Below are 26,392 nucleotides of genomic sequence, written 5' to 3' on the forward strand. Positions count from 1 at the left end.
CAGTGTAAATCATATAATCTCTAGGTGTCCTTTGGTAGCTTGTATTTTTAATAAAACTTACTTTGGAGACTCAGTGTTTTGGCTGACTGATAGAAGTTGAAAACCACAGTAGGAACATGCAGAATGAGGGGGCCTATGATAACAACTTGTGTAATTCTGAGTGTCTCTTCCCCATAACAGGTATGTAATTTAGAGCTAAATAATCTAACTTGATGTACTTGCTTTAATTGTTTTGGCCTTTTATCATTTGATGTTTTAACAGACATTCTGTCTTCCTTGTACAAAGAATGACTGTTTCAGAGCATAACATCTTTTAAAAAGTCTATTGCTTTCAGAAGGAATTGAATTTGTAGATCTGAATAAGGTGAAAAAATTGCATGTTTCTTGTGGTTTCTTGTGGTTACACACCTGGACAAGAGGTGGCTGAAAAGCGGCTCAGTGGGCAGGAACTTGGGGCTGCTGGTTGACAGCTGTCTGAACATGAGCCAGGAGCGTGCCCAGGTGGTCAAGGAGACCAAATGCATCCTGGCCTGTATCAGAAATAGTGTGGCCAGCAGGAGCAGGGAAGTGATTTTCCCCCACTACTTGGCAGCACCTGAAAACAGGGCTAGAGAAGGGTTAGGAAGGTTGGGAAAAAGCTGGATGTTTTTTTGGGCAGGAGCATTAGAAGCTCAGTCTCACAATGTGGCATGTGAGGTTTCTGTTCAGCAGGATCTCTGGGCTTTAGCTCTGACCCCTGGAGCTAAAGCTTGGCTGGAAACAGTAGAAATGCTGGTGGCTTGGCAGATGTGCAGCTCATCTTGAGCAGGCTGCAGGTCTGCCAAGGGTAAATGCAACCCTTGAACACATTAGGAGGGAGTTTCCACTCAGGATGAGAAGTGTTACAGTCCATTGCAGGTGCTGGGCTGTGTCCCTTGAGAAGGGGGGATTTGAATGAGGTACTTCTCCCATGAGAAGTGGTTCTGAAAGCACTTTCAAATTTCATTTGCTTAACTTAGCAAAAGGGAGAACCAGAGGAATATGGCTCTATAGTTTGAACTAATGCATGATAGCAATTGTATGAGGTGGTGCCTGCTAACAGCAGAGGACTAGATCTCCTGGTTTAGAAGACCTCCTAACATTCAATTTTTCTCTTTTCGAGTTTATTCATTAATTTGGAAAAACAAATTCACAAGCACCTAAGTTGATAAAAAAATTTGCATTCCTAAGATACTGAAAGTTTTCAGTATTTATTTGAGGGTACTTGGGAAAAAAAAAAGCTGTAATGTGTCTACATCTGGTAATTGGAATTTAGAGGATTCTGCACACAGCTTGAAGCAGGAGTACTAAGTCCTCCCATTTTGAAAATGTGCTTTCAGAGGATCTGTGCTCTCTCCTGACAATTACAGTTCAGCTGACCTTACACATGCAAACCCCTGCCCTAGGAACAAATTTAGCATGGAAAATCATAGGCATGACTCAAATCAGCAATTTCAGCACTCATCTCCCAGTGTTGAAAAGTGACAGCCAGGAGGTGTTTGTGGGTCACCTACAAATACAGATCCAATGTAGCTCAGGGCAGACAGGGCAGGGACTGTCCCAGACAATCCCAGTTGTTCTGCACCATGTCTCTCTGACCTGCACCTTGGAGGCTGTTCAAGCATCTATTTCTGCAGTAGTCTGGCAGGAGATAGGCACTTCTCCAAATAGCTGCACTGAGAACCAGGCACATTTGCAGGCATTCAGGCTGGTGCTTTGTATTCTGTCTGAGTGCTGCTGCAGCTTTTTGACAGAGATTTGTGAAATCTGGGCCTCAGACTTGGCTTCCCAGTGGTCCTTGTGCAGCTTTATGAGGAATGCATCACAGGGAATATTATCCATGTACAGCTCTGAGTAGCTTAAAAATATGCAGGTACATTTCAGCCACATGGCTTTTACAAGGGTGATGTAGGTGCTTGTCAAATTATTCATCCACAGCATTGTGTTGTCTCTACAGGCTTCTCAGAAAAGGTGTGATAATTATATGAATTTTAACATTTATTGTTATCCTCATTAGATTCGTTAAATTTTTTTTTTTTAAAGCTTTAAGGTTATAACTTTGCTCAAAAAGACTGGGAGTGGTATTTTATAACTACCTTACCATTATTTGCATGCAAATAAAGACACAAGCATTGTAGAGTGAAATATTTTATGCATTTCCGTTATTTGTTTTTCATAATCAATCTGGGTGTCTCCTCAAAATAAGTAAAAAATTTGCTGCCAATAGGACATAAGGATGAAATTCTTATGCCAATTCTTATATCAATTAAGCAGTGGTCACACTGCTGCTGTCATCTCAAGAAAAATAGTTTAACTTTGCTGTAGTTTTCCCATTTGCACAGTGTGGTTAATTGCTTCTGTTTCCTCTGGCTGAGGATTGTAGTTGGATTTATCAATATTTTTGTAAAATTGTGAGTTCCTCAGAAATAGTGCATGGATACCACAAACTGTGCAAGGAGAACAGCTCAAGTGAGCAGAGAAATCACTCCATAACAGCAGCAGCTGTTGCTAGACCCAGCTGCAGAGCTGCTGTGAGCCTCAGCAGAAGCACTGGGAAGGGAGGGTGGAAATGAAGGAAGAACACTCAGGTAAATGCAGATAGGAGAGATGGAGCATTGATCAGCAATCACAAAGCTACATGGTAGGTACCTTAAAAACCAAAATAATACACTCAGCTGTTTGAAGAGGACATGTCAGGGAGATGTGGTTGCTGGTGGACAGCATTGCAAACTGTAGGTAAGGTGTAACAGTGGTTAGCTGTAGGACTGGTTCAGGACTGGTACAGCACTTTGGGTGATGGTTACTTCATTAAGGGAATTGCTCCATATGTAGCCTTCAAATCTTAAGAGAAGTGTGGGACTGATGACTGAGTTTGCTAGCCAGTCACTGTTCACTGTTCAGATGTTCCTGTGTTCACAGTTAAATGTTCCACTGTTTACTTTCAACAGATATTACCTTATCTGTTTTTATTTCCCCCACAAGGTTTTAGAAGAGAATGGAGAACAAGTGCCCTGTTACTCTGTCATGGTGAGTTTACAAGAAGTTGGTGGAGCTGAAACTAAGAACTGGACTGTTCCCAGGAAGCTCAATGAGTTTCAGAACCTACACCGCAAACTCAGCGAGGTACGAATCCTGGTTATGGGAGGGAAAAGATACAAACTGCCAAAATTTGCCAGAATAATAACAATTTAATGCTTCCAGTTTTAATGCCAGCCTTTTGGCTTTTAGTCCTTTAGAGCTGGATTGCCTTCTGCATATTTCTGGTCTCTGACAGATGATTATAAAACTTGTTTATAATTTTTTTCCCCTTAATAATGTTTTATTGGACTAACCCCATTTCAAAATGGTATATGCTCTGCACTGTCATACAAGAGCCTGCTATAAGAATGAGGTTTTATGTCTGGCTCCTAGGGAAGTATTAAAAATGACAGTTTTTGCAGAGAGAGAAGGTTGGGATTTTTCTTTCCCAGTGCTTTAACCTTTCTGTCTGATAAGGAATAGATAATGGTGCTGTAAAGGGCAAGAGTTTAGATGTGTCAGCCCATAATGGTAAGGGGAAGGTGTTTTCTTGAGAGGGGTGAGGTAGTGAGATGAGAGCAAAAAGGAGTCTCTTCATTTCCATCCTGAACCACCTGTCTTTTTCTCTGCATACATCTTAGCTGAGCTCTCCTTTCTCCTACACAGTGTTTTCCATCATTAAAGAAAGTTCAGTTGCCTTCTCTCAGCAAGCTGCCCTTCAAATCCATAGACCAGAAATTCATGGAGAAATCCAAGAACCAGCTTAATAACTTTCTGCAGGTAAGAAAATAAAGACAAAACCGACAGATATCTAAACAGGAGAATTGAGAGGCTGCTGCCTCTCTATTGCCTAAAGAAAGAGCCTAGAACAAATAGGTCAAATGTAAAATTTGACACTATAAATGTCAAAGTTGTCCAAAATGCCTGAAGTTGAGATGAGTTTGACTGATAGTAATCATTCCTCTAGTAGTAAGTTAATTTAAACGTCAATTAATTAAAGAATCATAAATAATGAATCCTTTAATTGCCACTTTCAGCTAAAACTCCTTCATTCACAACAAATTCCTTACTCATGAGAAATTGTTATAAAACAAGAAAACTGTAAGACTAAAAGCTTTATTCTTACTAGCTCCAGTACTTCAGAAACAGTTTCTTAAAGTATCTTTGTGAGATAGGGATTTTTTTCTCACACTACCTCTGAGCTGCAATTTAATCAGTTTTATTGGATGCATCAATACATCTTATTCCTTAACAAGAAATATTTAATTGATGTGTTGCTGTGTTGTGATGTGTCATTATTTTTGTTTCATAGAAATTACTCTCTGATGAAAGACTCTGCCAGAGTGAAGCACTTTATGCCTTCTTGAGCCCCTCCCCAGAGCACCTCAAAGTTATTGATGTGCAAGGCAAGAAGTCATCGTTTTCACTCTCCTCATTTCTAGAACGACTTCCTGGTGATTTGTTTTCTCATCAGGAGGTAAGTGGTAGAAAAGCAATTTTCCCAAATTTAATTACTTATCCTAAGTAAGCAGGGAGAGTCATTAGTATTTGACTGGCAGGCAATATTTCCAAAGGTCATTTGTAATTTACTGTAAGTGAACAAAGAAAACAAAGACCCACCTATGAATTTAAAAGATGTTTATTAATAAAACAGGTTTCCTGCCTTTTGGTACATGCCTATAGGCAAACGTGTAAGCTATCACAAGTAAACAAATTGCAGTTCATGTGGGATTGTTTATTTTTTTACAGCAGAGTTTTCCACTTTTTGAGTTCTGGACATGCATATTTCAGAGAGGTTTTGGCAGGTGAAAATACTCTCACTTGGGAATATTCTCTTGACAAGAAAGAACAGCTGTGTATCCCTAATTTCAGGACAACTTCATAAGCAGAGCTAGTTTTGACAAAAAACTGCTGCCAAATAGTACAGGCTTACTGAGGGCATTTGCAAGTGCAGGCAGGAGTCTATGTAGGCAAACCAGATGGAGAATTTGTTATTAAGCCATAAAACCCCATTGTTTATCAAAATGCAATGAATAATAGATTAGTGACCAAAATAGCTCATTGACTAAATTGACCATAATTCCATGGCACTCTGTTCTGTATTGTTCATATTCAGATAATGCAACATTCAAGGAGATGTTTCTATTCCCCCTTTTAGTTACATGTTATACAAAATTCATTTGAAACAGTTAATTTCTGACATGCTGTAGTTGTCTGGAGTGGATGGGTCTTATGCAGAATAATTTGAAATTGGGGAGCATGTATACTTCTAGGCTTTTATAGGGAGAAAGGTGGTCTTGCATCTCAGAAATAAGAAAATCCTATATATGTACCTTCCAAAAGAATGCTGTGTTTGCATCTAGATGCTGAATGCATGTGCCTCATTTCAGAGAAATAAATATAAAGGAAATTTGAGAAACTAGTTTTACTTTGATAGAAGTACTGGAGTTATAAAATCCCAAGTGCTTTCACTAAAATGACTAATGATAGGTAGAAGTAGCATAAAAGTATTGAAGTGTGAAGCTATTTATATTTTGCTATTTAATTGAAAAGCATCCTCAAGACATTGTATTATGGGAGATAGATATTGTATTATGGGAGTGTGTAGGAGGAAATAGTTGGGAAATACAGGAGAAGGAAAGAGAATTTTTGATACCAGTGTGTGAGAGGAGAAAGAACAAATAAACAAAGCAGAAATTATGCAACTGTTACTACTTCACATTTCTCTTCTCTCTCTTCTCCCTTCTTTCCTTAAGCTTACACATAACAGAATACAGATGGTGGGAACTCTTAGATCCTATGAATGAGTATGTCAAACAATTGCCCTAAAGTGAAAGTAATAAAATGAAATGGAGGAAGACAGATTGGGAGGCAGTCTGGGACTAGCTCTGCTGTTTCCTGGACTCCCATGTCTTTCAGAAAGAGCTTTGGATCAGCTAAGTCTTGCCCCACTGATAGCATCTTGGATACTTTCCTAAAGCAGTTAAACTGGGCTTAAATCATTTGGTACAAGGTCATAAATGAAGTTGGTTGTGTTTAAACCATGTAAAACTGGTATAATCGTGTTCTTTTTGTAACTGAGACTTCCTGGTTTAGTTTGTGTTTTGAACTTTGTAGTATAGAATGCTCTCATTCAGCTCTCTTTGCCCTTAATCTCATCTCACATTTTTCAAATATATGTCAGAGCAATAATATTACCTCTTGAGTGTTGTGTTCAGGATTAGATACTGCAGCAATTTCTTTATATATAAAGAACTCCTTGGACAGGGTTAGCTTAAGAATGTATTTTTTAGCTCTCTAGACCAAAACCATATCAGAGCAAAAATGCAGTTGATATCATCTGTAAAGAAGGGCTTTTAGATTTATAAATCTACTGAACAGAAAATGCACTGTAGTGTAAGAACTTACAGTTCTTGTTGCATTTTCTAAATGACAGGAGATTCACTGAATAGCAGAAAAATAAACCAATTTTAGATGATCGAATGATGAGGATGAAAGGAAGAGATGATTGATATCTTTGAAAACTGGGCTGGAGAAGAAAATTTGCACATCATTGTGACCATTCCTGATCCAGAGACTGGGACATTGCACCAGACTCAGTGGAGGTCAGGTCTGCCTGTCTTTAGCTCTGCTAGAAGCAAAGGCAGGCAGGGCAAGATCCAGGAAAGCAAAGGGATGTGTTGGCTGCCATGAGTAGTGACAGGAGTTGTAGTCCTGATCCTGAAACAATCTTCATGATAGTGAGAAACAACCTGCTGTCTGCTCTTCACTCTGAAATAGATGGTACTGCCAGAATGGAGGTGGTTCAGCCCAGTTATCTTCTGGGAGTCTATCTGAATAGCTCTTCTCCCTTTGGTGCCCTGAGCTGGGGTATCCTCAGGCTCAGGTCACTTAGGAAAACAATTTGTGTTTCTGGCTAGTTCCCTTTCCACTGCTGGGTTTGGCTCCCAGCTTACTTCAAGGACAACTGGTTAGGGCCTAACCAGGTTAGGGCCTTCAGCTGTGAAGGCATTGTCTGTTCTCCTGGGGAACAAGCTACCTGCTTTTCCTGGTGCAATAAACCAGATTTTCCCCCTTTCTTCCCAGCTGTTTGTGTGGCAAAGAGCTCCAGCTGTCTAGCTCCCCATCCTGAATGTTTTTTATGGGTGCTGTGTCAGAGGGAGCTTTGCAATCACAAACACTGCTGAGTGCCATCTCCTGCTTACAGGTGTCACCTGTTTCCTAGCAGTACACAACTCCCACATCTTTCTTTCATCCAGCTGGTGTTGATGGGGCAATAGAGGCAGTTGATTCTGAAAATCTGGGCAGCATTGAGGTGCTTACTGGGGCAAGGCTGCAAGCAGAAGATAGAGCAGTGATGATAATCCCAGCAGTGCAGTGTCCTCATCACTTTAGTCCAATGGGAAGTTTTCAAGATCCCTAGTGAGATTTCTGTTTGCCAGATCCTGCCAGCAGCAGTTTTTGCCTCTGTTTTTTGAGAGGACTGGCTGTGCTCCTTCTGCAGAGCATGGCAGTAACTAAATCCATTCTGGAAGAAGGCTGGAGAGAACTGCAGCACACACCCATGTTGTCCCTCTCTTCCTAGGAAGAAACAGAAGAGGACAGTGACCTGTCAGACTACGGAGAGGAGGTGGATGGGAAGAAGGACTCTCTTGCTGAGCCGTGTTTCATGCTGATTGGAGAGATTTTTGAACTGCGAGGAAGTAAGATGTAAACCTGCTCAGTTGCTAATGGAATCTCTTGGCTCTGTAGGACACTTCAGAATTCAATTTTTTTGCTGTTTCAATAAGTGCACTCTATATTGCACCTAATCTTTATTCTTCAATCTATACAGCCAGTTTGGGACCAAGCTATTCTTCAGTAGGTTCATAACTTTGGAGCTTTCAAGCTTTCATTCAAAAGTGAAATTACAATATAAAATGGCAATAAAAATGTAACTGGTAGGGGAGAGCATTTACACTTAATAATATTTAAATTTTTCATGAAAAGATTAGAAAAAAGGGACAGTAGTATTCTTTTTGTAAATAGGCTCTTCATTAGATTGTAGGAATTCTTGAGTAAAGAAAGATGGCTTTATTATAGAACATGTCTCTGACAAAGAAATATAATTTTAATATCAATTCAAAGTAAATTATAGATGCATTTTAGTTCTGCAACTTCTATGATGAAAATTATACTAGAATTGTGCTATATTTAAATACTGGATTCCCCTCCCCTTATGTAACTGAATGATGATAATAAAGTTATTTTTGTTTCTGTTTCAATGTGCAGCCACACATGATGCTCTATAAAATTATTTACGGGGTAACTATTGCAAAATGTGTCACCTTCCAAAAATGGTAGATGTATCTCCCAAATATAGACTTTATTGTGATGTTGAACAGTAGGAAAGGAAGGTTTGCCAGTAATTACTAGGAAGCACTCACTTTTGTTTCATTTATTTGTAATGGAAAGCTGACTGCTTGGTTTGAGTGAAAATATTTTCAGAATTTTAATTGTGTTGCTGCGTGTACTTTATACTAATAGTTACGAAAAAGGTGGGAAGTTTGAAAATATTTGTTTTGTTTTTTTTTTGTAGTAGAAAAAGGGTTTTAAGTAGTTGTATTGCTCAATAAGCTTGAAATATTCTTGAAACATATAAAAATTTACGGTATAACCTAGAATGCATTTTATATGCATGTTATATATAATCTGCAGGACTTAAAAACCATACAGCAAACAGTACAAGGAATGTGATCAAGAAAGATGAAACCGCTGTACAATTAATGGGATCTTAGAAAGGGTTATAAGAATGTGTTTACTGTGGGGGTGGATTGTTTGGTTTGGTGGGAGGTAGGGAGAAGTTTTTGCACATGGTCATGGGTTCTGTAATGTTATTAACTTCTTGGTCATTATTTTTTATAATATTTTGTTGTTCTAGTGTTCAAGTGGGTCAGAAAAACATTAATTGCACTAGTACAAGTCACTTTTGGAAGAACCATCAACAAGTAAGTAGCTGTTGCTTTAACTGAACTTTCTTCATCATTCTGTTAAAAAAAGGCTGTCAGAAGAACTGTTAAAAATAATCTGGACATCCTGTTGGATATGGTAATCTGCATTTGTTTTCCACAGCTCAATTTACAGCTATGTTATATTTATTAGAGAAAACACAGATATGTGAATTATCTTTATGCTGCCAGGTGAGGCCTGCCTGAGGCTATGAGCATACCTGTCTGTAAACACCTTCATATGGAAAGCTGTATCCCTGGTCAGAAACAAATTTTAGAGGTATTCTATCAGCACAGCAGGCTGTTCTTTGTCCAATCAGTGACTAAATTTTGCACTTGCCAGCATGGCTTTTAAAGCCTCTGATATATATTATGTAGCAGTAAATTGGATTGGTCTCAGACAGTATCCACTCACTGAGTTTTAAATTGATTGGTTCATTTGTTCATACCCTGCTGATAACTGGAAAATGCCTGAAGGAGGACAGAGGGGCAGAGAATTTCTGAGCATAGCTTGCATGCAAAGTTCCTGTGTAGCTTTTACATGTAGGTTGACTTTATTGATTTTAAGGGATTTGGCTTTATGGCAGCAGCACTGACTGGAGCCTGCTCTACTTTAGACTCCTGGTGCTGAAGGCTACAGTGAGTGGTGCAGCCACAGGAAGAGGCTGCTATCTCTGTCTGTAATCTCTTCAGTAATGTGCTTTGCTATCTGTGAAGGAACTTACTGTGCTTCTATCAAAACTGTCTATTTTTATCCTAGCAGGCACATCTCCACAGGCAACTAGTTTGGAGTTTGCCACTATTAGTGACCTGATTTTCCTGACTTTTCCTGGTGGAGCATTTGTAGCGCCTGTTCTTGAAATATAGCTTTGATGTATATTTCAATGTAGTACTTGTAATTTGAAATGGATGTTTGTGGATTACCTTGAAAAACAGCCTTCTCCAGATCTAAGTGATGTATCAGGAGTGACCTAGATTCTAGAGCACCCAGACCTGAATATGACCTGCTGTTATGCCAATGAAATCAACTCAGGCATACTGGCAAAATTACATAAGAAAGAACATCTGTTCCACTACTTTGAGGAGTAAAAAGAGTAAATATGAATAAAACATGAGACTAGCTCTGATGGGCTCCCTTCTCCACTTCTTTGCAGGCAAATCCGTGACACTGTACACTGGATGTTCAGTGAGCCAATGCTTGTTTACTACATTGGGGTGTTTCGAGATGCTTTCTGGCCAAATGGAAAGTTAGCTCCAGCACCAAGAGCCAAGAGCGATGAACAAAAGCAGGAGACAAAACAGAGAGCACAGCAAAAACTACTTGAAAACATTCCAGGTGAGTTCACTTTGATTCTGCTTAATCACAGATCTAATAACTAATAAGGAAACTGGTTAATCAAATTATTTTCATGTAGACTTTTAAGTTATGATTATTTGCATAAACAAGGATTATTTGGTCTTAGTCTTTGCCTCTCCTGCCTGTCTGGTAAAAGGCATAGATTCAGATATTACTGGTGGATGCAAAATCAGAATTGCTGTAATTTTGTGCATAATGTTTGTCAAGGAATCTCAGTCAATTCTCTCTCTGCTGGTTCTCTGTGAGCAATTATGTGGCTCTGCTATTTGGAATCACTTGCCAAATAGGGACAGTGGCACCACCCCAATTGCTCTTATATTTTGAAGTTGGAGAGCAAGGGATCTATGCATGCCATCACTGTTCTGTGTTGTCTGTTTCTGATAAGAGGTCTCAGGGCACTGAACATTAGAGTGACCTGCAGCCTGGGCAGAAGAAGCTCCTAGATGGAGTGGTTTTATCAGTACTTTCTTTCACCTGCCCTTATCTCCCAAGCCTGGGCAACTGCTTTTTCAGCCAGAATGTTTTTGGGGCACTATTCTGAGATGCTGTCCCACTCACAGGACAGGAAATGCAGTTACATATTTCTGACTCCTCAGAGATCATGTAAACCCAAAGGCACCTAACTGAAAAGAATCAAAATCATTACCGTTAGCACTTGGAAATGCACTTCAGCATAGCTTGAATGCTTTTTCTCTGCTCTGTGTGAAGAGAATGAACTATTTTATGGCTTCACTTAGATATCTCGTATACCCCCATGCATTAGGGAGTTTAATCAACTTTTGCAGCACAAAAGGAGTAAGTATGCATGGATAATATTTGTCTTTTGATGTGTAAACTACCCTTCCATTTACTGCCTGTGTTATATACTCATCTACTTACCTAAATAGCCTTCCATAGTTGGTTTATGGTATTGTTTGATTTCCTGTTTGTTTCTGAGCTTGGAGCCATATGTCAAGACATAGCTGAATGCACCTTAGATTAATGATGGAACACTGAATCACTATTTATTCTCTAATTTAATCCAAAGTGTAAATAATTGACTTAGAATTCTCTTAACTGCCTTCTTGTGGGAAGTATTCTCTGTGACAATTGAGTAGCAATTAAAGTGCTAAATTTATTTTAAATGCTGTAGAAGTTGTGCCTTTGGCTTAAGGTGTATTTAAGTGAGAGGTTTAATGATGTGTGAGATGAGACTTGACTCAGTGAGGTGAACTACTGAAAAGGCATGTGATGCATCATGTTAGAACCCTTAAAATGTTCTGAGATGCACACACTATTATCTTTTGGGTAACTGGAGAATAAGGGTATCTTTGCAAGCTGTGTTTTTAAAAGGTTGGTGAGTAGGGACTCTGTGTATCTTGTAGTCAAGTGCCAATTAAGTGGCTTTTTTTCCTCTCCTTTCTGGGTCTTTATGGTTGAACTAGATGATCTTGAAGGTCTCTTCCAACCTTTATGATTGTGATTATGGTAGTAGAATGATGATTCTGGCTGGAGGTTTTGCCTAGCATGAGTGAAACAACATAAACTGAAGTAATGTTTGTTGCAGATACTCTGCAGAATCTCGTTGGACAACAAAATGCCCGTCATGGTGTAGTGAAGGTGTTCAATGCATTGCAAGAGAGAAAGGCTAATAAGCATCTACTTTATGTGAGTAACCAGAAAAGTACCTTTTTAACTTCATAATCCTGTAAGTTACTGAGCTCCACTCACTCAGTATTGAAGCCTAGGGGGTGTGGTTTTGCAGAGATTTATTTATTATTAAAATAAGTCAGTTGTTCTATGTTTGATCACTTGACTAAGTTTGAATAACAAAAGACTGTTTAACAGCAGCGTTGTTTTTGTCTAAAAGAGATCTTCCACCACATACAATGTGCCTGACTTCCTAAGGTACAAACTAATTTCCTCATACAGCTTAGAAAAATAAACATTCCTTGGAGAATCCTTGAGAAGAACTCCAGAACTGGTTCATAGTTAGGACATGACAGCCTTCCAGAAGTTCCACTCCTCAACTGTTGGGAATAGTTGGAACATGCAGCTGGATCTAAGTATGACACCAACAGTCAGTCAGTCTCTTCTGGCACATTCCACACTGCAGCCTGTCACTCAATGCTGCCCCAGTACCAGAGAGAAGGTGCATGCCCTGCTGCTTGCCTAGGGTGCTGTGGAGTCTTTGACACAACAGCACCAGTTTATACTGGGTGGGAAATCCCCATCTGAATGGAGCTGCCCTCAACACTTGCCTCCCTTCAGCCTTAAGACATTTCCCATGTTATCTGTAGGGCATGTGCTAACTTCTGGATGAAAGAAAAGTATGAATGTAATCAAACCTATGTGCTTCTGTTATTTATGGTTACCTAAAAATGACAGAAAGGAAGAGAAATTTTGTTGACACCTGCATCATTTAAACACATTTCTGTTTTTCAGGTTTTGCTGGAACTGCTGCTAACTGAACTGTGTCCTGAGCTGAGAGCTCATTTAGAGCAGCTTAATGCCACTTAGGTTTGAATCTGCACAATTGGACCACTAGAGAAATGTCTATGTTCAAGAATAGACATGAAACTTATTTTCCTCTTTTCCATAGAGGGCTGAGGACTATGATGATTTTTAGCATTTTTCTTTCCTCTAGAGTTTTTTGTGAAGTACAGACTTGAAAAGATCTGATGCTGTTGTAGGGTAGACAAAAAAATGCTGTATAGCTGCCAATTTTTATTTAAATTGTTCTATTTGACTACTCCTCTGTTTCAAATATAGATTGAAAAATAAATGTTCATATATGCTGAAAGAAACCAGAAGATATTTTAAACATTTATGGAAAGAAATTTTGCTTATAGTGGTAAACTAATGAATGTTGTACAGTTCTAATCTCCTCACTGAGGATCTGAGCATTCCTTTTTTTTTCTTGTGTATTGAAAAAGCCTTGTCGTGCAATACTACATGTAAAGCTATTGTGAAAATTTTATCAATTTTGGTTTTACCAAAGATTTCCTGTAGTTTGAAGCATTTGTAAGCAATAAATATCACAACTGGATTGCAGCACTTGATATGAGGCTGTACTGACAACGGATCAATGGGTTTGACAGCACTAGTTTCATAAGAAGTATCTACATTGCTTTGAAGTCTGTGTCAAAATTATGTATTGTAAACTGGTATGTCCTAACAGAATGCCTGTGTTTAATGTTAGTTCAAAGATTAGTGCTTATGAATTGCTTCTATGAATGATCAAGTAGACATTTAATTAAACCATTCTGATAACTTCCCTGATATTACTCAGGGCTGTTTTATTCAAATGCCCCAATTTCAAATAACCTTCAAATCTTTCTCTTATTTTATACAAGGAAAGAAAACTGTCTTCAGTGGTTGGGTTTTTTTTAAATTTATGTAAAAATATGTAAATATGATGTTAATGCACATCTAAATAATTAAACATCATCAAAAATCCCTAGCTGACACTCATTACTGTCTTCTCAATTCAGTACAGTTGTGCTCTTAGAAAAACTACTTGCAGTTATGACTGGCTGTATTGTAAGGTACATAAAATCTGCATGATCTATATAAATCAACATTTTCTCTTCTAACAGTTTCAGAAGAGCTTGCAAGTCGTGGCACAGTACTAAGAAGCAAGGCAAATTCTACACTTACAAAGCTTCATAAGTAAACAGGCATTTAGAAATGTGCAAGCTGACCACAGCAATCAGTAAGTTTTCCTAGTGGCTAATCAAAGTGTCTTTTAATAAAAGATCCAGCTTGACATTGCTCAGACATAAATACTCCTAGCCAAAAGATTTCCAACTATTTCTAATACAGAGGCAGTGTGAATGCAATATGGAGAATTGAGAAAAACAGGTCTTGTCTTGGGGATGTATATTCAATATTTCCATACTAATGTTTGGGGCTTTTTTCCTACAGTTCTCTAAGTAGTATTTATTAGTTTTAGAAGCTGGTATGGTTTGAATTGTAAAGCTTAGGGTTCTACTGGACAGTTTCCAACTTTGAGTCTCTGCAATCCTAAAGAAATATGTATAAAGACTTTTAAGTAAATCTAGATGCTTTAGAAAGTATGTGGAAGAAAGTATAAGCACCACTACATTAAAAGCATAAGTATAAGCACCAATAACATTAAAAATTGCCATGGCCTGTAAGTGGCCTGTGTGTGAAAATAAGACAAGTTTGGTTTCAAACTTTTCAGAATATTAAAATTTAAATACTATATATGCAGAAAGGAAACAAGCATCTTTCTTTTGCTTTGTTTTGATTCACATGCTATGTAGCAATATGACATGAAGAAAATACATCTGTCTCAATGAAATGTCCTAAATAAACCTTAAAGTCTTCAATATTATTTTTTAAAAATCTGTCTCGGCTTATCTGAGTTAGAGAGCATGAGCTTTTTACTTTCTCTTCTAGATAAAATGAATCAGTGAATTGCTTTAAATAATAATTTGAATGAAAAGCAAGATGAAAAAAATGAAAAAGCAAGCAGTAAGTGATGAACAGTCTGTAATTGCTGGAGATTAATGATGGTTTATTGTAGGAAATATATTTATATACCAGTCACAGTTAAAAGAAACACTAAATTCTCCCAAGATTAGCTGCCAATTCAAGGTGAGAAGCAACAACAGGATCCAGATGGCATGCCTTTAAAAACAAAGAATATCAGAGTTCTAGTTTATAGCTACAATAAAATAAAATTGTATGTTATCAATATGACAAAGTCTGTATGTAAGTATCAAAAAAAGGGAGACAGTCAACTTGCTAAAGTATTGAAGAGTTAACATATTTGGATTTGAATCCTTTTTCTGATGCCACAATAAAAAAATTAGTATTTAAAATTAGCATACAGGACTATAGTGTTAGTCTTGGCTTTATTTTTTAAAAATTCTGTATGTTGGCATGGCAGATGCAGCACCACAGTCAGAAAAATAAATCTGCTTACAGACTGGATGAGTTTCACTCACATCCATCATCTATTGCAGGACCCTTAGGGATGCCCATATTCTCTTTCTCATCTCTTAAAAAACTGACTTGGTCTAAGAATGGTAGGCCAAAACAGAGCTGAGCAGTCAATTAAAACAAATATGACTTCAGGTAAGTGTAATTGTACAGTTAACATGAGAATTTTGCAGGTACAAAAAAAACTGGACACCCCCATAACTTTCGAAGTTACTGTTTCAGGGAGTTTTCTTTTTTATTTTATGTTGCTTCTCTTGTGCTATTGATTTAGAGACACATGACACCAGTCACAGGAACCACCTCTTTATACTGAGACATCAGTGACATTCCTAGACCAGTCTCAGGTGTACAGCAGGTGAATAATGAGTGAAAGCCATGGTCTTCTTTCAGCTGTGGCAGTTTTACTACACTTTAGAAGACCGTGGGAAGGGCTACACTCCTGCAATGCCATGCAGCAATTTAATCCTGATGGACCTCTTCAATGCCTTAACTAGGAATGGTCATAATACCTCAGCTTATGTTCCTTTCCTGATTGCCTACTCATCCTATCCTCTATTACATTTTTACAGTGAGAGAACAAAATAGTTAATGTCTGCTCTGCTAAGCCTTCTCTATCAGTGACTTCCCTGAGTAAAGAGCTACGAAATTTGCTTGCTAATTTATCATTTCCATAACTCTCAATTCATTTAGATTGCACCAAGATGGACACCACAGTATTCTACCTGCAGAAACAAATGGCCACTACATGCTCAGAAACCAGAGTCTCTGAAGCACAGATGCCAACTTGCTACATTCTCTTCAGTTGGTAAAGCTACCTTGCCTTGATGCCTTTAGGCATCACTGATATTACTCAACAGATTAATCTTCCAGAGGCCATTATTAGTATTTTTCCTCAAGCTTATTTTTCATTAGTCTTACTCCAAATTTAGAACTTTGGAAAAAATGTAACTGATTTTTTCCCCCCTGTATATATTGAACAGAAAAAGCAGTAGATCCTCAGCTATCATGGAAAATGTAAATATAAAAATAAGCATGAGAACCCGTTATGGCCAATTTAATAAAGGTTGTAATTGTTACAGCCTCTAAAGTATAAGGAAAACAATTTTTCAGTTGTGAGAGAATGACAGAAAGCAAATTAATTTGGGGTAAAATTATTCAAATTGTTTAGCTAATTTGTCTTGGAAGTTACCAAGCTCTTTGCTGTGTTGACTGCATAGATTTTTTGTTGTTGCTGTTGGTTATATTGCTTGCTTAAGCAAGTGGGCAGATAGCATCCTTTCAAGGCTATTTTCAGAAGTTTTCAGTACATTTCTATCAGTCTACATGTTCCTGCAAATATTTTTTTAACACAGTGTTGGAGTCCTTAATGAAATAACAAGTTGAGACTAGACTCAATCCAAGGTATCACTCTATTTCACAAGATAAAAACCAGTCTAAGACTTTCCCCACTTACTTTAGAATAGTACTTCTCAGCAGCCTTCTTGTTTTTCTCGGTGCCTCGGCCAAGCTGGAGGCATCTAGCCAAGTAGAAAGCAGCCATAGCAGCCCCCTTGGCTAAATATGTTGGATGACAATCAGTTATCTTGGCTAGCATGTTGAGGTCATCATTTGCTGTAGCCCTGTCGTGGAATTTAGAGCATTATGTAAGATAATGATAGTTCAAGGAATAATTAAAGTTGACCATATATGACTTCGACAATGCCTCCTTTCTGTTCACATTATTATCCAAAATAAGCTGAAATTTACATGTATTCGGCATCTTATGAGGATTCTTCTATTTTATATTTGATTTTAAGTTAGTCTTATTTGAACATTGTGGTATTGAACAGCAAACAAGTATACAACTTTTGAAGTCACTTTTACTATAGTTATATTAGTTATAAAAGGCAACATATTTTATGCTAATTGTTCCCTTTAAATTATTTTATGCAAATTGGATGTGGAAGAAAGGCAAAGCTCTTATTTCCTCTTATTTCACTACATGAGCAACCTCATGTACTGGAAAATGTCCCTGCCCACAGCACAGGGGCTGGAACTAGAAGCTCTTTAAAGAGCCAACCCAAACCATTCAGTGATTCTATGATTCTAAAATTTCCAGTTCTTACTAGGATGTTGGCAAATCATAGTAATCTGAAAATCTTGGACATATTGAGAGCCTCTGGTTATAAAACTCTGTTAGGAAAACCACTTATCACTATCTCAGCTCAATTATTTCCTTTCTTCTGCAGGCTTGCTGTCATCTCAGTTTCAACATGTTTTTACTAAAAACCATTTTAAGAATCAGAGGGCAAAGTGAATGTTGTTTTAACTATCAAGCTATAATTATCTAGTATAATCACTGTAATATTAGAAAATGCTATACCTAAGTGGGATTTTTTTTTCTGTTGTCTTAAAACAGATACCCCCAAGCCCCATACCCTTTCCAGGTACCAAACAGTAATAATATGCTTCTTTACACATCATTTTAGCTATGTCACAGTCACAGACTTGACAGAAGAAGGAAAAGTGCAAGTAATTTCAGTTTATAGGTACTTCCTATAAATCAGTGTTTATGAAAGATTGTTCTCAAATAATCTTCTGCATGTCAGTGCCTGCTAGATCACCTGGAAGTGTTGGGAATGATGTTCTTCCACCTAATTTGGTCCCATTAACAAATACAGTAACACAAGTGTTCTTATTTAGCAAGAACATTAAAATAAAACAACAGTAACATATTACCTCTAGTTATTCCTGATACGTAACATTTTTCCCTTCCTTTCTGAAAGATAATCTACAGAATGCTGATGCAAATAATGATATCCAGTCAATTCAGGCAAAAATTCTATTTCAGCACAGCTGACTTCAAGAATATACCACAGCAATTGGTAAGTACAACTGTGTGGGATAACTGAATATGAAGTGAAGTATCAGTAGGTAATGTAGACTCAAAATATTAAGCAAGGTTATACCGTACGTAGTCACATAATGTTTTATGCTTGTATCTAATGTAACAAATGTAGTTTCTATGAACACAGAAGGACAAATTTTAGCATAAAAGGTATCAGTGCTTGATATTACTGGCTGAACTGATAATATTTTTGCCTCAAGGCTATCTTCAATTCTAATTAAGTGTAACTGTTTCAAGTATAGTTTCAGTGTTTTATTTCAGAAATGGTCACCTCTGACAGTACTGTGGGATTTCATTGCTATTTTCTGCAATTGCAATTGCAGCTGATGAGGTGCACTGTATTTGTCTGGATAATCTACCATGCAGCATTGACTGGAGGGGATTCATTCCCAGTGAGACAGGCTAGACCAGACTGAACAGTCAGCGCTCCAGTTTGACAGTGCAAAAGAAAGAAAAGCAGCAATTCAGAGAGAAACAGTCCTTCTCAGTATGGAGTAGAACAAACAGCATCCATAGCTGAACTACTGAAGTAACCAAGCTCCTGCTACTCAGTGGCATACAGTGCAGCTTCTGTAAGATGGTAAGGTGTGACATGTTTGCTGCTGTGCAGCAGCAGCTATGTAGACATACCCCAAACAGCACACACGTGATCATGTGCCACTTGTGCAAGTAGTCAATCTATCTGCATCTTATTTCCAGCAAGTCAATAATCTGATTGACAGATTGAACTTTTATCAATACACTGGTAAATGGAGGTTTGTCACAGAAATGTGCTGTTTATCAGCCATAGAACATTGTGCCAACACTGCTCTTGAACCTGAAGTGGTTGCACTTGTGCCATGTTCCAACCAACTGGGGGATAAGCCAGGCCAACCAGAGCAGCAACAAATGTTCCTTAGCTGCTTCCCAGGTGAGGACCAGAAAACAACCACCCCAAGTGTTGGTGTACAGTGCACACAGCCTGGGGACCAAACAGGAGGAACTGGAGCTCTGCACCCACTCAAAGTCACACAACCATAGGAATAACTGAAGCAAGGTGGAACAACTCACATGACAGGAGGATTGTGAGGGATGGCTATAGGCTGTTTTGTCAAGACAGAAAAAGAGGAGGAGTCATGCACTAATTAAGGAGAACCTTGAATGTGGAGAAACAAACTATGGCAGCCTTACTGAATGCCTCTAGGTCAGCAACAGAGGGATCATCTCAAGAGGGATCTTACACTAAGCATCTGTTATTGACCTCTGAATCAAGATAGTAAGACAATGAGATAATACTTGGGTCACTTAAGTAAGCTTTGGGTAACAAAATCTGAATCTTATGGGTGACTTGAACTACCCAGGCATTAGATGCAATAAGAATACAGCAACTCCCAGGACATTCATGAAGATCCTGGAATGGAGCAGTGGAGTACTGCTGCCTCAACCAAATGTCAGATGTGCCAATCAGGAATGAGGCACTGCTTGACTTGCTACTCCCAAATCAAGAAAATCTACTTTGTAGGACCTCAGTGATAGCCTTGGGTGCAGTGATCACAGTATTGAGGATCTGGGATCCTGTTGGGCACTCTGAGGGTTAGTACTAACACAAAGGTTTCAGATTTCAGAATAGTAAACTTCAGCTCACAGCACAGTTGGGAGGGTCTCCATAGGAAGCTTCCATGGAGAATAAAGGAGCTAGAGTGCTGGGAATTTTTCAAGAATGCTCTTCTGGAAGCACAAAGAACTGTTTGTTCATTCCCTTTGAAGGTCATGAAAGTAGGTAGCAAGAGACCCCCTTGACTTAATTCCAAGTCAATTTCTGAGCCTGCTCAAAACCAAAGGAGATGCACACCAAAGATGGAAAAGCAGGTTAAAGGAAGTGGTGGATTCACTGACCTTGTACACTTTTAAGATTCAGCAGGACAGGGTGCTGGGCCATTGTGTCTAGACTGTGCTTTTGCCAAGAAAGGTTGGACCAGATGATCACTGAGATGCCTTCCAACCTGGGGGGTCTTTGGCACTATGACTGTAGGGGTTAAAGGGAATGCTGAAGGCAGGAACCTAGAGGAGATAGTGCACAAGGAAGGCAGGATTGCCTCTGGGCATCTGCTTTGGTTTCTCGTTCAAGGCTGTTTTGCTTCATTGGATCACAAGGAAAAGTTCAATCATACTGAGGAATTGAGAACCTTATAGTATTAATTTTTTCATTGGCTATTCTGTTGTTAAAGATGTTTTGCAATTCATTATCTCTAACATTTCTTGAGTTTGAAAGACACAGGACCATAATCTAATAATAATTTAAATCTGTTTTATGTGGTCTTGCATGAAGAACCTTAATGAAACATAGAACAAAAATTACCTTTTGGCTAGTGCAGCAGCTTTTGAGTAAAATTTTCCAGTGTAGTAATATTCCACAAGATGGCCTTGAGCATAGATATTTCCAAGTTCTGTTGCTTTCCTCAACCACTCCAAAGCAGCTTGGCTGTCTTGACATGTACCTTGTCCATAGAGATACATAATGCCAAGGGCTCCCTTTGATTCCAGATTTCCATTGTGACATGCTTTTGAATGCCAGAAAAAGGCCTGAACAAGAGGCACAAAGTTAGGGTATGTATTTACTTAGCTGATTTTCTTGTATACTGTTTCCATAAAAGCTTTTACACCAACCATCCTATAAGAAGTGCTTATACATAAAAGAAAGAAGAATCCTTGTAAGGCTTTTAAACCTGCTTCATTTACAGTCAGAGCTGTCAATCAGTGTTACCTGCTTGAATTATGAAGGTTACTAAAGCTGACAAAATTTTAATCCATTCTATCATTCTTTCTGATACTCTCACCAAAAAAAAAAAAAAAAAGCTAGCAGTGTCAACTGAGTCAAAATGAGGAATTCTGACTATCTGTTCACATTGGTTTAAATGGATGATAATGTCTAACTACTCGAAATACAACTTTCAGAGTCAAATATACCACTGTATTATTTACCTGAAATTAAAAATTAGTCATGACTATTTTTATTTCAAAAGGTAGGGCTTTACCTTCTTCATATCTTTTAGAATTGGCATAGAATAAAGCATTCCTAAAGTACTCTGGGCCTTTACACTTGCTTTTGGATTTCCATTGTCTGCAGCAGTAAGCCACAACCTAAAAAAATGGGGACAACAAAGTTTAAGAAACACACAATCTTATAATTTTTCAGGAAAATCACAGACTGCCCTTACCTTTCAGCCTCTTCAACTGAATGTTTAACACCACATCCTTCATAATATGCCCTGCCAAGATTGTATGCAGCTGCAAACTTCAAGTGACTCGCTTCTGGGGAATCAGAGTTGAGTATTTTATTCATGTATTCCACTCCCCTTTCCTAAAATTGTAGGAAATATAAGTTATATAAGTTCTGTATAAGTTATTATGTTCAGACTGTGAAGAGGATGAAATATATAACCTGAGAATGCACTAACTTCTGCCAGACAGGTAATTTTTTCCCCTTTGAAGAAAGGCTGAGGCATACTGGGAGGACAGCTTGGAGAACAGTGTCATACCAAAGCAGAACTGACCTTTGGTTACTAGACAGCCCCTAAATTTTTGACCCCAGCATATTTTTAGTGTGAAACATTTCCTCATAAATGTTCATTTGATAATATATTACTCTTCTTCACTGAGAAAATTTTTCCCAAAAATATTATTGTGCTTACGTAAATAAATGTCACATCCTATACTTGTAACATTTTCAATTTCAGAATTCTGAGAACTTTTTAATATTGCATATTGTATTTGAAATCATAAAACAATCTTAACAAGAAGGCAAAGTGATACATAGTACATTTTGAAGTCCCTGCAATTAAAATACTTTAGATTCATAGAGGACAAAATCTGATCATGTTAAATAAGCAGATGGGTAACATTGCATATGAGCAACTGGGCCTCAGAATTACTTTAGAAATAAGATTTACACTGTTAGGATTTAGCATGGACACCCTGTATAAATACACTAGAAGCAGTCCTTTATAAAAGGTTTTGCTTTTATTTAGCTTCATATTGTGATACACAAGAAAGAAAGAAACTTTGTTAAAATGTTTATTTGCAAGTAAACAAATGCGGTAATTATGCAGACCTACAGAAAAAATAAACCACCTCCAAACCCCAATCAGAATGTTTCCAGTTCTGCTGACAGTGCTGTAAGCACCAGACAGAAGTCCCAGTTGTTAATATACTCTGGTTCATTTTTTTTGGCCTTCTGTCTTATAATCGACCCTTTTATTCCTAATGCTTGTGTTCTTTCCTTATGCCACTTTTTAAGATCATCTTCACCAACAAATTAACTCTCCTTATTGTAGCAAAGCATTCCTTTGTCTTCCTTTTTTGCAATAGAATTCTTCAGTTTGAATTCTTCAAATGCTTGCAAATGTAATTTTTCATGTGTCTAACTTAAGAATAATACTGTCAACCATTGGCAGAAGCACAATCATCTCTGGCATCTGTGCTAAAAGAATAAAAAATACCTTAAAAAATCTTTGTGCCAGAGATCTTATACTTTGAAATATAATTGTTTGATTTCCATTTTGACTCACTTTATTTTCATATACATAATATGCTTATTAAAAAGTAAAAAAATTAAAGCAATTTTAAATGTAGCTTCCGCATGAAGTCCAACCAAGCCCTTGAAAGTTAATTTTAAAATAGAAATTACTGTATTCTTTTATTCCTATTTTATTATAACCATTTTTGAGAATCTCCTCAACCCAGAGGCTTCATTCTTTAATGATGCTCTGTAAACATCTGCACTTTATGAAACTAACTAAATGAAAAGGCTGTTAATTTTAAACTAAGTAATCATGCTTACAAAGAAGCTCCTAGTAATTAGCAGCTGATATTAGAGGAAAAATAAAAAGTGTGCAGCTAAATAACTCACAGGGTCTTTTTTAGTGCCAAGTCCATCATAATACATTACACCAAGCTGATACATTGCTTGAAAATCTGTATCCTTGATTTTTTCAAATCGCTTTAATGCTTCTTTGTACAACCCCTGGGAAAGAGAAAACAAACAATAACTCTCTGATATATACACCCTTACTATTTTTCAACCTGGTGTATTTCTCTCATGAACGAAGAACAAGAAATTGCAACCACAGAACTGGCAGAAAACAGAGTAAATTAAGAACCAAGAAAGTTGGGTAACCAAAAGCCATTCTGACAAACTTTCTCCCCTCCCACAAACTGCCACAAATCTTTTTAATTTGAGCAGATAAAGTCTAGTTCAGAGTCCCTGCACCCTCGATCTGACATCCTTTAACTTAGATCAGCTGTTCTTACACCTCGAGGGTTTAACAGTCTGCTTTTACATCTCTGCTAAGGGCTGGTTTCACAAAGGCTAATCAACCAGATGTCTGAAGACTTTCATGGACCCAGATGTCTGCCACACATTCCTTATGGAGGTATCACCTGCAACAACAGAGGTACTTTCATTCCTAAGAATGAATCTCCGAGAGTATTTGCTTCTGCATTAAGTCTGAGAAGAAACCACACTTATAAATACACTTAAACAACTGTAATACAACAGTTAACTGAGCCTGGTGTCCTCAGTTAACTGAAATACTTTACACATAAACACTAAGTAAAAACAATAGAGAAATTAAAATATTCTTATCTATATTTTTACTTCAAATTTTCTGTGTGTTTTGATAAAAAAAAAAGAAGACTGCAAAAGCTTAGAACTGAGCAACAGTTCATCAGTCAGTCAAATGTCCTCACAATGACCAATCAACCCCTATTAATACTGACCAAGCTATTATCTTAATTGTCTTGGGAACTTATCCATTTTGATTGTGGGGCTTTGTATTTTCTAAGAACTCTGGGAAAAAAAAAGCCAGTTTCTTTTTGCAACTAGCTGTCATGAATATGACAGAAAAAGAAGTACAGGAGGCACATTTAATCTCACCTTTCCTGAGAATTTTGTGCTATGTGAAGGAGACAAAGGGCTGTGATTAGGAAGTAGTTTTTTTTCCCAGTATCTAAAAGTACAGTGCTAAGAGCATGTGCATTTTTAGGCACTACAGACATACATTAAAAAATCTGAAAAGTAAAACCTGCTCAAAGAATAAATTTAGGGATGTACAGCAATATCTATCATGGACATCCAAGCCAGCGTGTGAAGAAACTGAGAGGAGTCTGTTCATTCAGCTCCATGGAATTGTCTCAGGTAATTCATTAATGAAAACATTCATTCATTAACGAAATCATTAAGGACAGGCCCCAGATGCAGAAAGCCTGAGTGAGTTAATTCTGTTCCTGCTGCAAACTGTGAGACTGATTTACACTGTGCCACTGCTGCACTGTAAACAGTACTGAATCTGTGCATGTCACATCAGAAAATATCTGACTCATCATTTGTACTACATTCTTTTCTGTCTTCTTGAACTAAGTTCTAATCTTCACAGGAAGCTGAGGTTTACATTCACCTGCCAGCCAGTCTTACCCTGTTCCCTGAGGATTTACTTTCCAAGACTTGGATGACCAATTTTAGCCAAACTGGGCAGGGACAGAGATCTTGAAGATAATACATTTCAACAAGTTCTAGTTCCCAGGTGGGGAACAAAGATTGAAAGCTGTGTCTCAGTCAGGGCTCACTCTCACTGTAAGTGAAAACAAAGTGCGTTGTATTTGGGCAGTCAGCTGCCCAAAAACCCAACCTGGCTTGGAAGTTAGCTATAAGGATAGGCTGCTACTTACTTATCTGGTTCTTAGGAGACCTCTGAGGGAACTGGAAGATCTCACTAGATGTCTGGGCAAAGTGTAGCTTATTTAGGGGGGATTTTAATAGGAAGAAAACAGGCATAGGGGACCTCTTTTAGGTTTTTTAAGGTGTCTCTTTTTTCACCGAAAAGGTGTTGAAAACTGTCTGCTTTATAGTATTTATTTAAAAGAGGGAAAGCACCTGTTGATAGTATTGTTGTCCATTCAGAAAAGGTGATGGAGGATCTCCACGTGCCTCACTCCTCACTGGCGACTCCTTCGATTTTGCCAAGAGTGCATCCCGGGAGTGGTTCTCTGATTAAAAACAGACACACGTTTGGGTTTGTCCTCTAAGAAGTGAAACCTGCCTTAATACAGTAGAAGTCTGAAGCTGGCCGGGTCCCCTTTCTAACATGGTCTTCAAGAGACTAAGATGAAAGAGAAGCCTCTGTTATAAAACCAGAAAGCTGAGCGAAGACAGCCCGAGGGAAACGTTCAGTGAATGCAGCCTGACCCTCCTGTATGTGAATTCCGCCGTGAAGAGCTCAAACCCGCGCCTGCCCCCAGCCGCCGGCCGGGCCGGGCGGTACCTGACGGGCCGGGCCGGGCGGTACCGGGCGGGCGGGGCTCCTGCGGCAGCCGCTCGCAGCGCAGCGCCAGCCAGCACCGCCGGCCCAGGTCCCCCGGCAGCCCCGCGCCCGACGGCGGCTCGGGCTGGGCCTGCCCGGATGGGCAGTCCCGGGACCGGCCCGAGCGGGGACGGCCAGAAGGGAGCGCGGCCGCGGCCCTCGCTGGTGCCGAGCTCCTGGCGCTGCCGGCCGTGGATCGGCCCTTGGTGCTGTGCCGGGCCCGTGCCGGCTCCCGGCGCCGCTCCATAGCCGGGCCTGGGGCGGCACGGCCTCCGGCAGGGCAGGAGATGGATGGATGGTGGATGGGGATGTAACGATGGCGTTTCCGTTCGGGCTCGGCCCCGCCGACGGCCGTTGTCCGGAGCGAGCTGTCAACAAGCGACAGGGCGGGCGGCGGTATGGGCACACGCCGGATGTTCCCTGCTGCCGCCCGTTCTGTCGGAAATTAAGAGCAGAAGCCCAAAATGCTCTGCACAACACTACAGGCAAAAGGAGCAGAAACTCTGAATGCAATTCAGAGAAAAAGGCACCAGGCCATAACACTTCAGTCCAGCAGGCGGGACTTCACGCTGCTTCCAGTGATCAGAAACTGTTTGTTGTAATGTAGTTTGTTTTGCCCGTATAAATATTAAAAAACTTAAAAAGGATAATTGAGGGAAGATGCTGTTCGAGGTTTCTCCTGAAATGTAAAGCATTGCTTCCACTTCTGTTGATTGCTTCTGGCTGTCTCTCTTACAAAAAGGGACTAATATCAAAATGCATGAGAGTGCTTTCAAAATAATCTTTAGCTGTGCTCCCAGCTTTTTCTTTTTTCCCAGATGATTATCATCCTTCCATT

The 26,392-nt window shown here is 38.8% G+C and overlaps 2 protein-coding genes across 2 annotated transcripts in view; one reads left to right on the forward strand and one right to left on the reverse strand.

Moving 5' to 3' along the window:
* Nucleotides 1-13,818, forward strand: part of SNX25 (sorting nexin 25) — an 82,938-nt gene extending 69,120 nt beyond the window's left edge. Inside the window, exons 12-19 of the mRNA XM_054632769.2 lie at nucleotides 3,001-3,141; nucleotides 3,703-3,816; nucleotides 4,349-4,513; nucleotides 7,622-7,739; nucleotides 8,957-9,023; nucleotides 10,178-10,359; nucleotides 11,927-12,027; nucleotides 12,805-13,818. Of these exons, the coding sequence (XP_054488744.2) occupies nucleotides 3,001-3,141; nucleotides 3,703-3,816; nucleotides 4,349-4,513; nucleotides 7,622-7,739; nucleotides 8,957-9,023; nucleotides 10,178-10,359; nucleotides 11,927-12,027; nucleotides 12,805-12,879 (963 nt within the window). The 3' untranslated portion in view covers nucleotides 12,880-13,818. The remainder of the gene's footprint in view (nucleotides 1-3,000; nucleotides 3,142-3,702; nucleotides 3,817-4,348; nucleotides 4,514-7,621; nucleotides 7,740-8,956; nucleotides 9,024-10,177; nucleotides 10,360-11,926; nucleotides 12,028-12,804) is intronic.
* Nucleotides 13,819-14,904: 1,086 nt separating this feature from the next.
* Nucleotides 14,905-25,266, reverse strand: LRP2BP (LRP2 binding protein). Its single transcript, XM_054633546.2, has 7 exons — nucleotides 25,128-25,266; nucleotides 23,106-23,219; nucleotides 21,415-21,557; nucleotides 21,232-21,337; nucleotides 20,556-20,779; nucleotides 16,784-16,949; nucleotides 14,905-15,015 (listed from the first exon to the last, which is right to left on the reverse strand). The coding sequence occupies exons 2-7, from the start codon at nucleotides 23,157-23,159 to the stop codon at nucleotides 14,950-14,952; spliced, it is 759 nt and encodes a 252-aa protein (XP_054489521.2). The 5' UTR covers nucleotides 23,160-23,219; nucleotides 25,128-25,266; the 3' UTR covers nucleotides 14,905-14,949.
* Between the last annotated feature and the right edge of the window lie 1,126 nt (nucleotides 25,267-26,392).

The sequence above is a fragment of the Agelaius phoeniceus genome, chromosome 4 (assembly GCF_051311805.1).
Source record: "Agelaius phoeniceus isolate bAgePho1 chromosome 4, bAgePho1.hap1, whole genome shotgun sequence".
Taxonomy (NCBI): Eukaryota; Metazoa; Chordata; class Aves; order Passeriformes; family Icteridae; genus Agelaius; species Agelaius phoeniceus.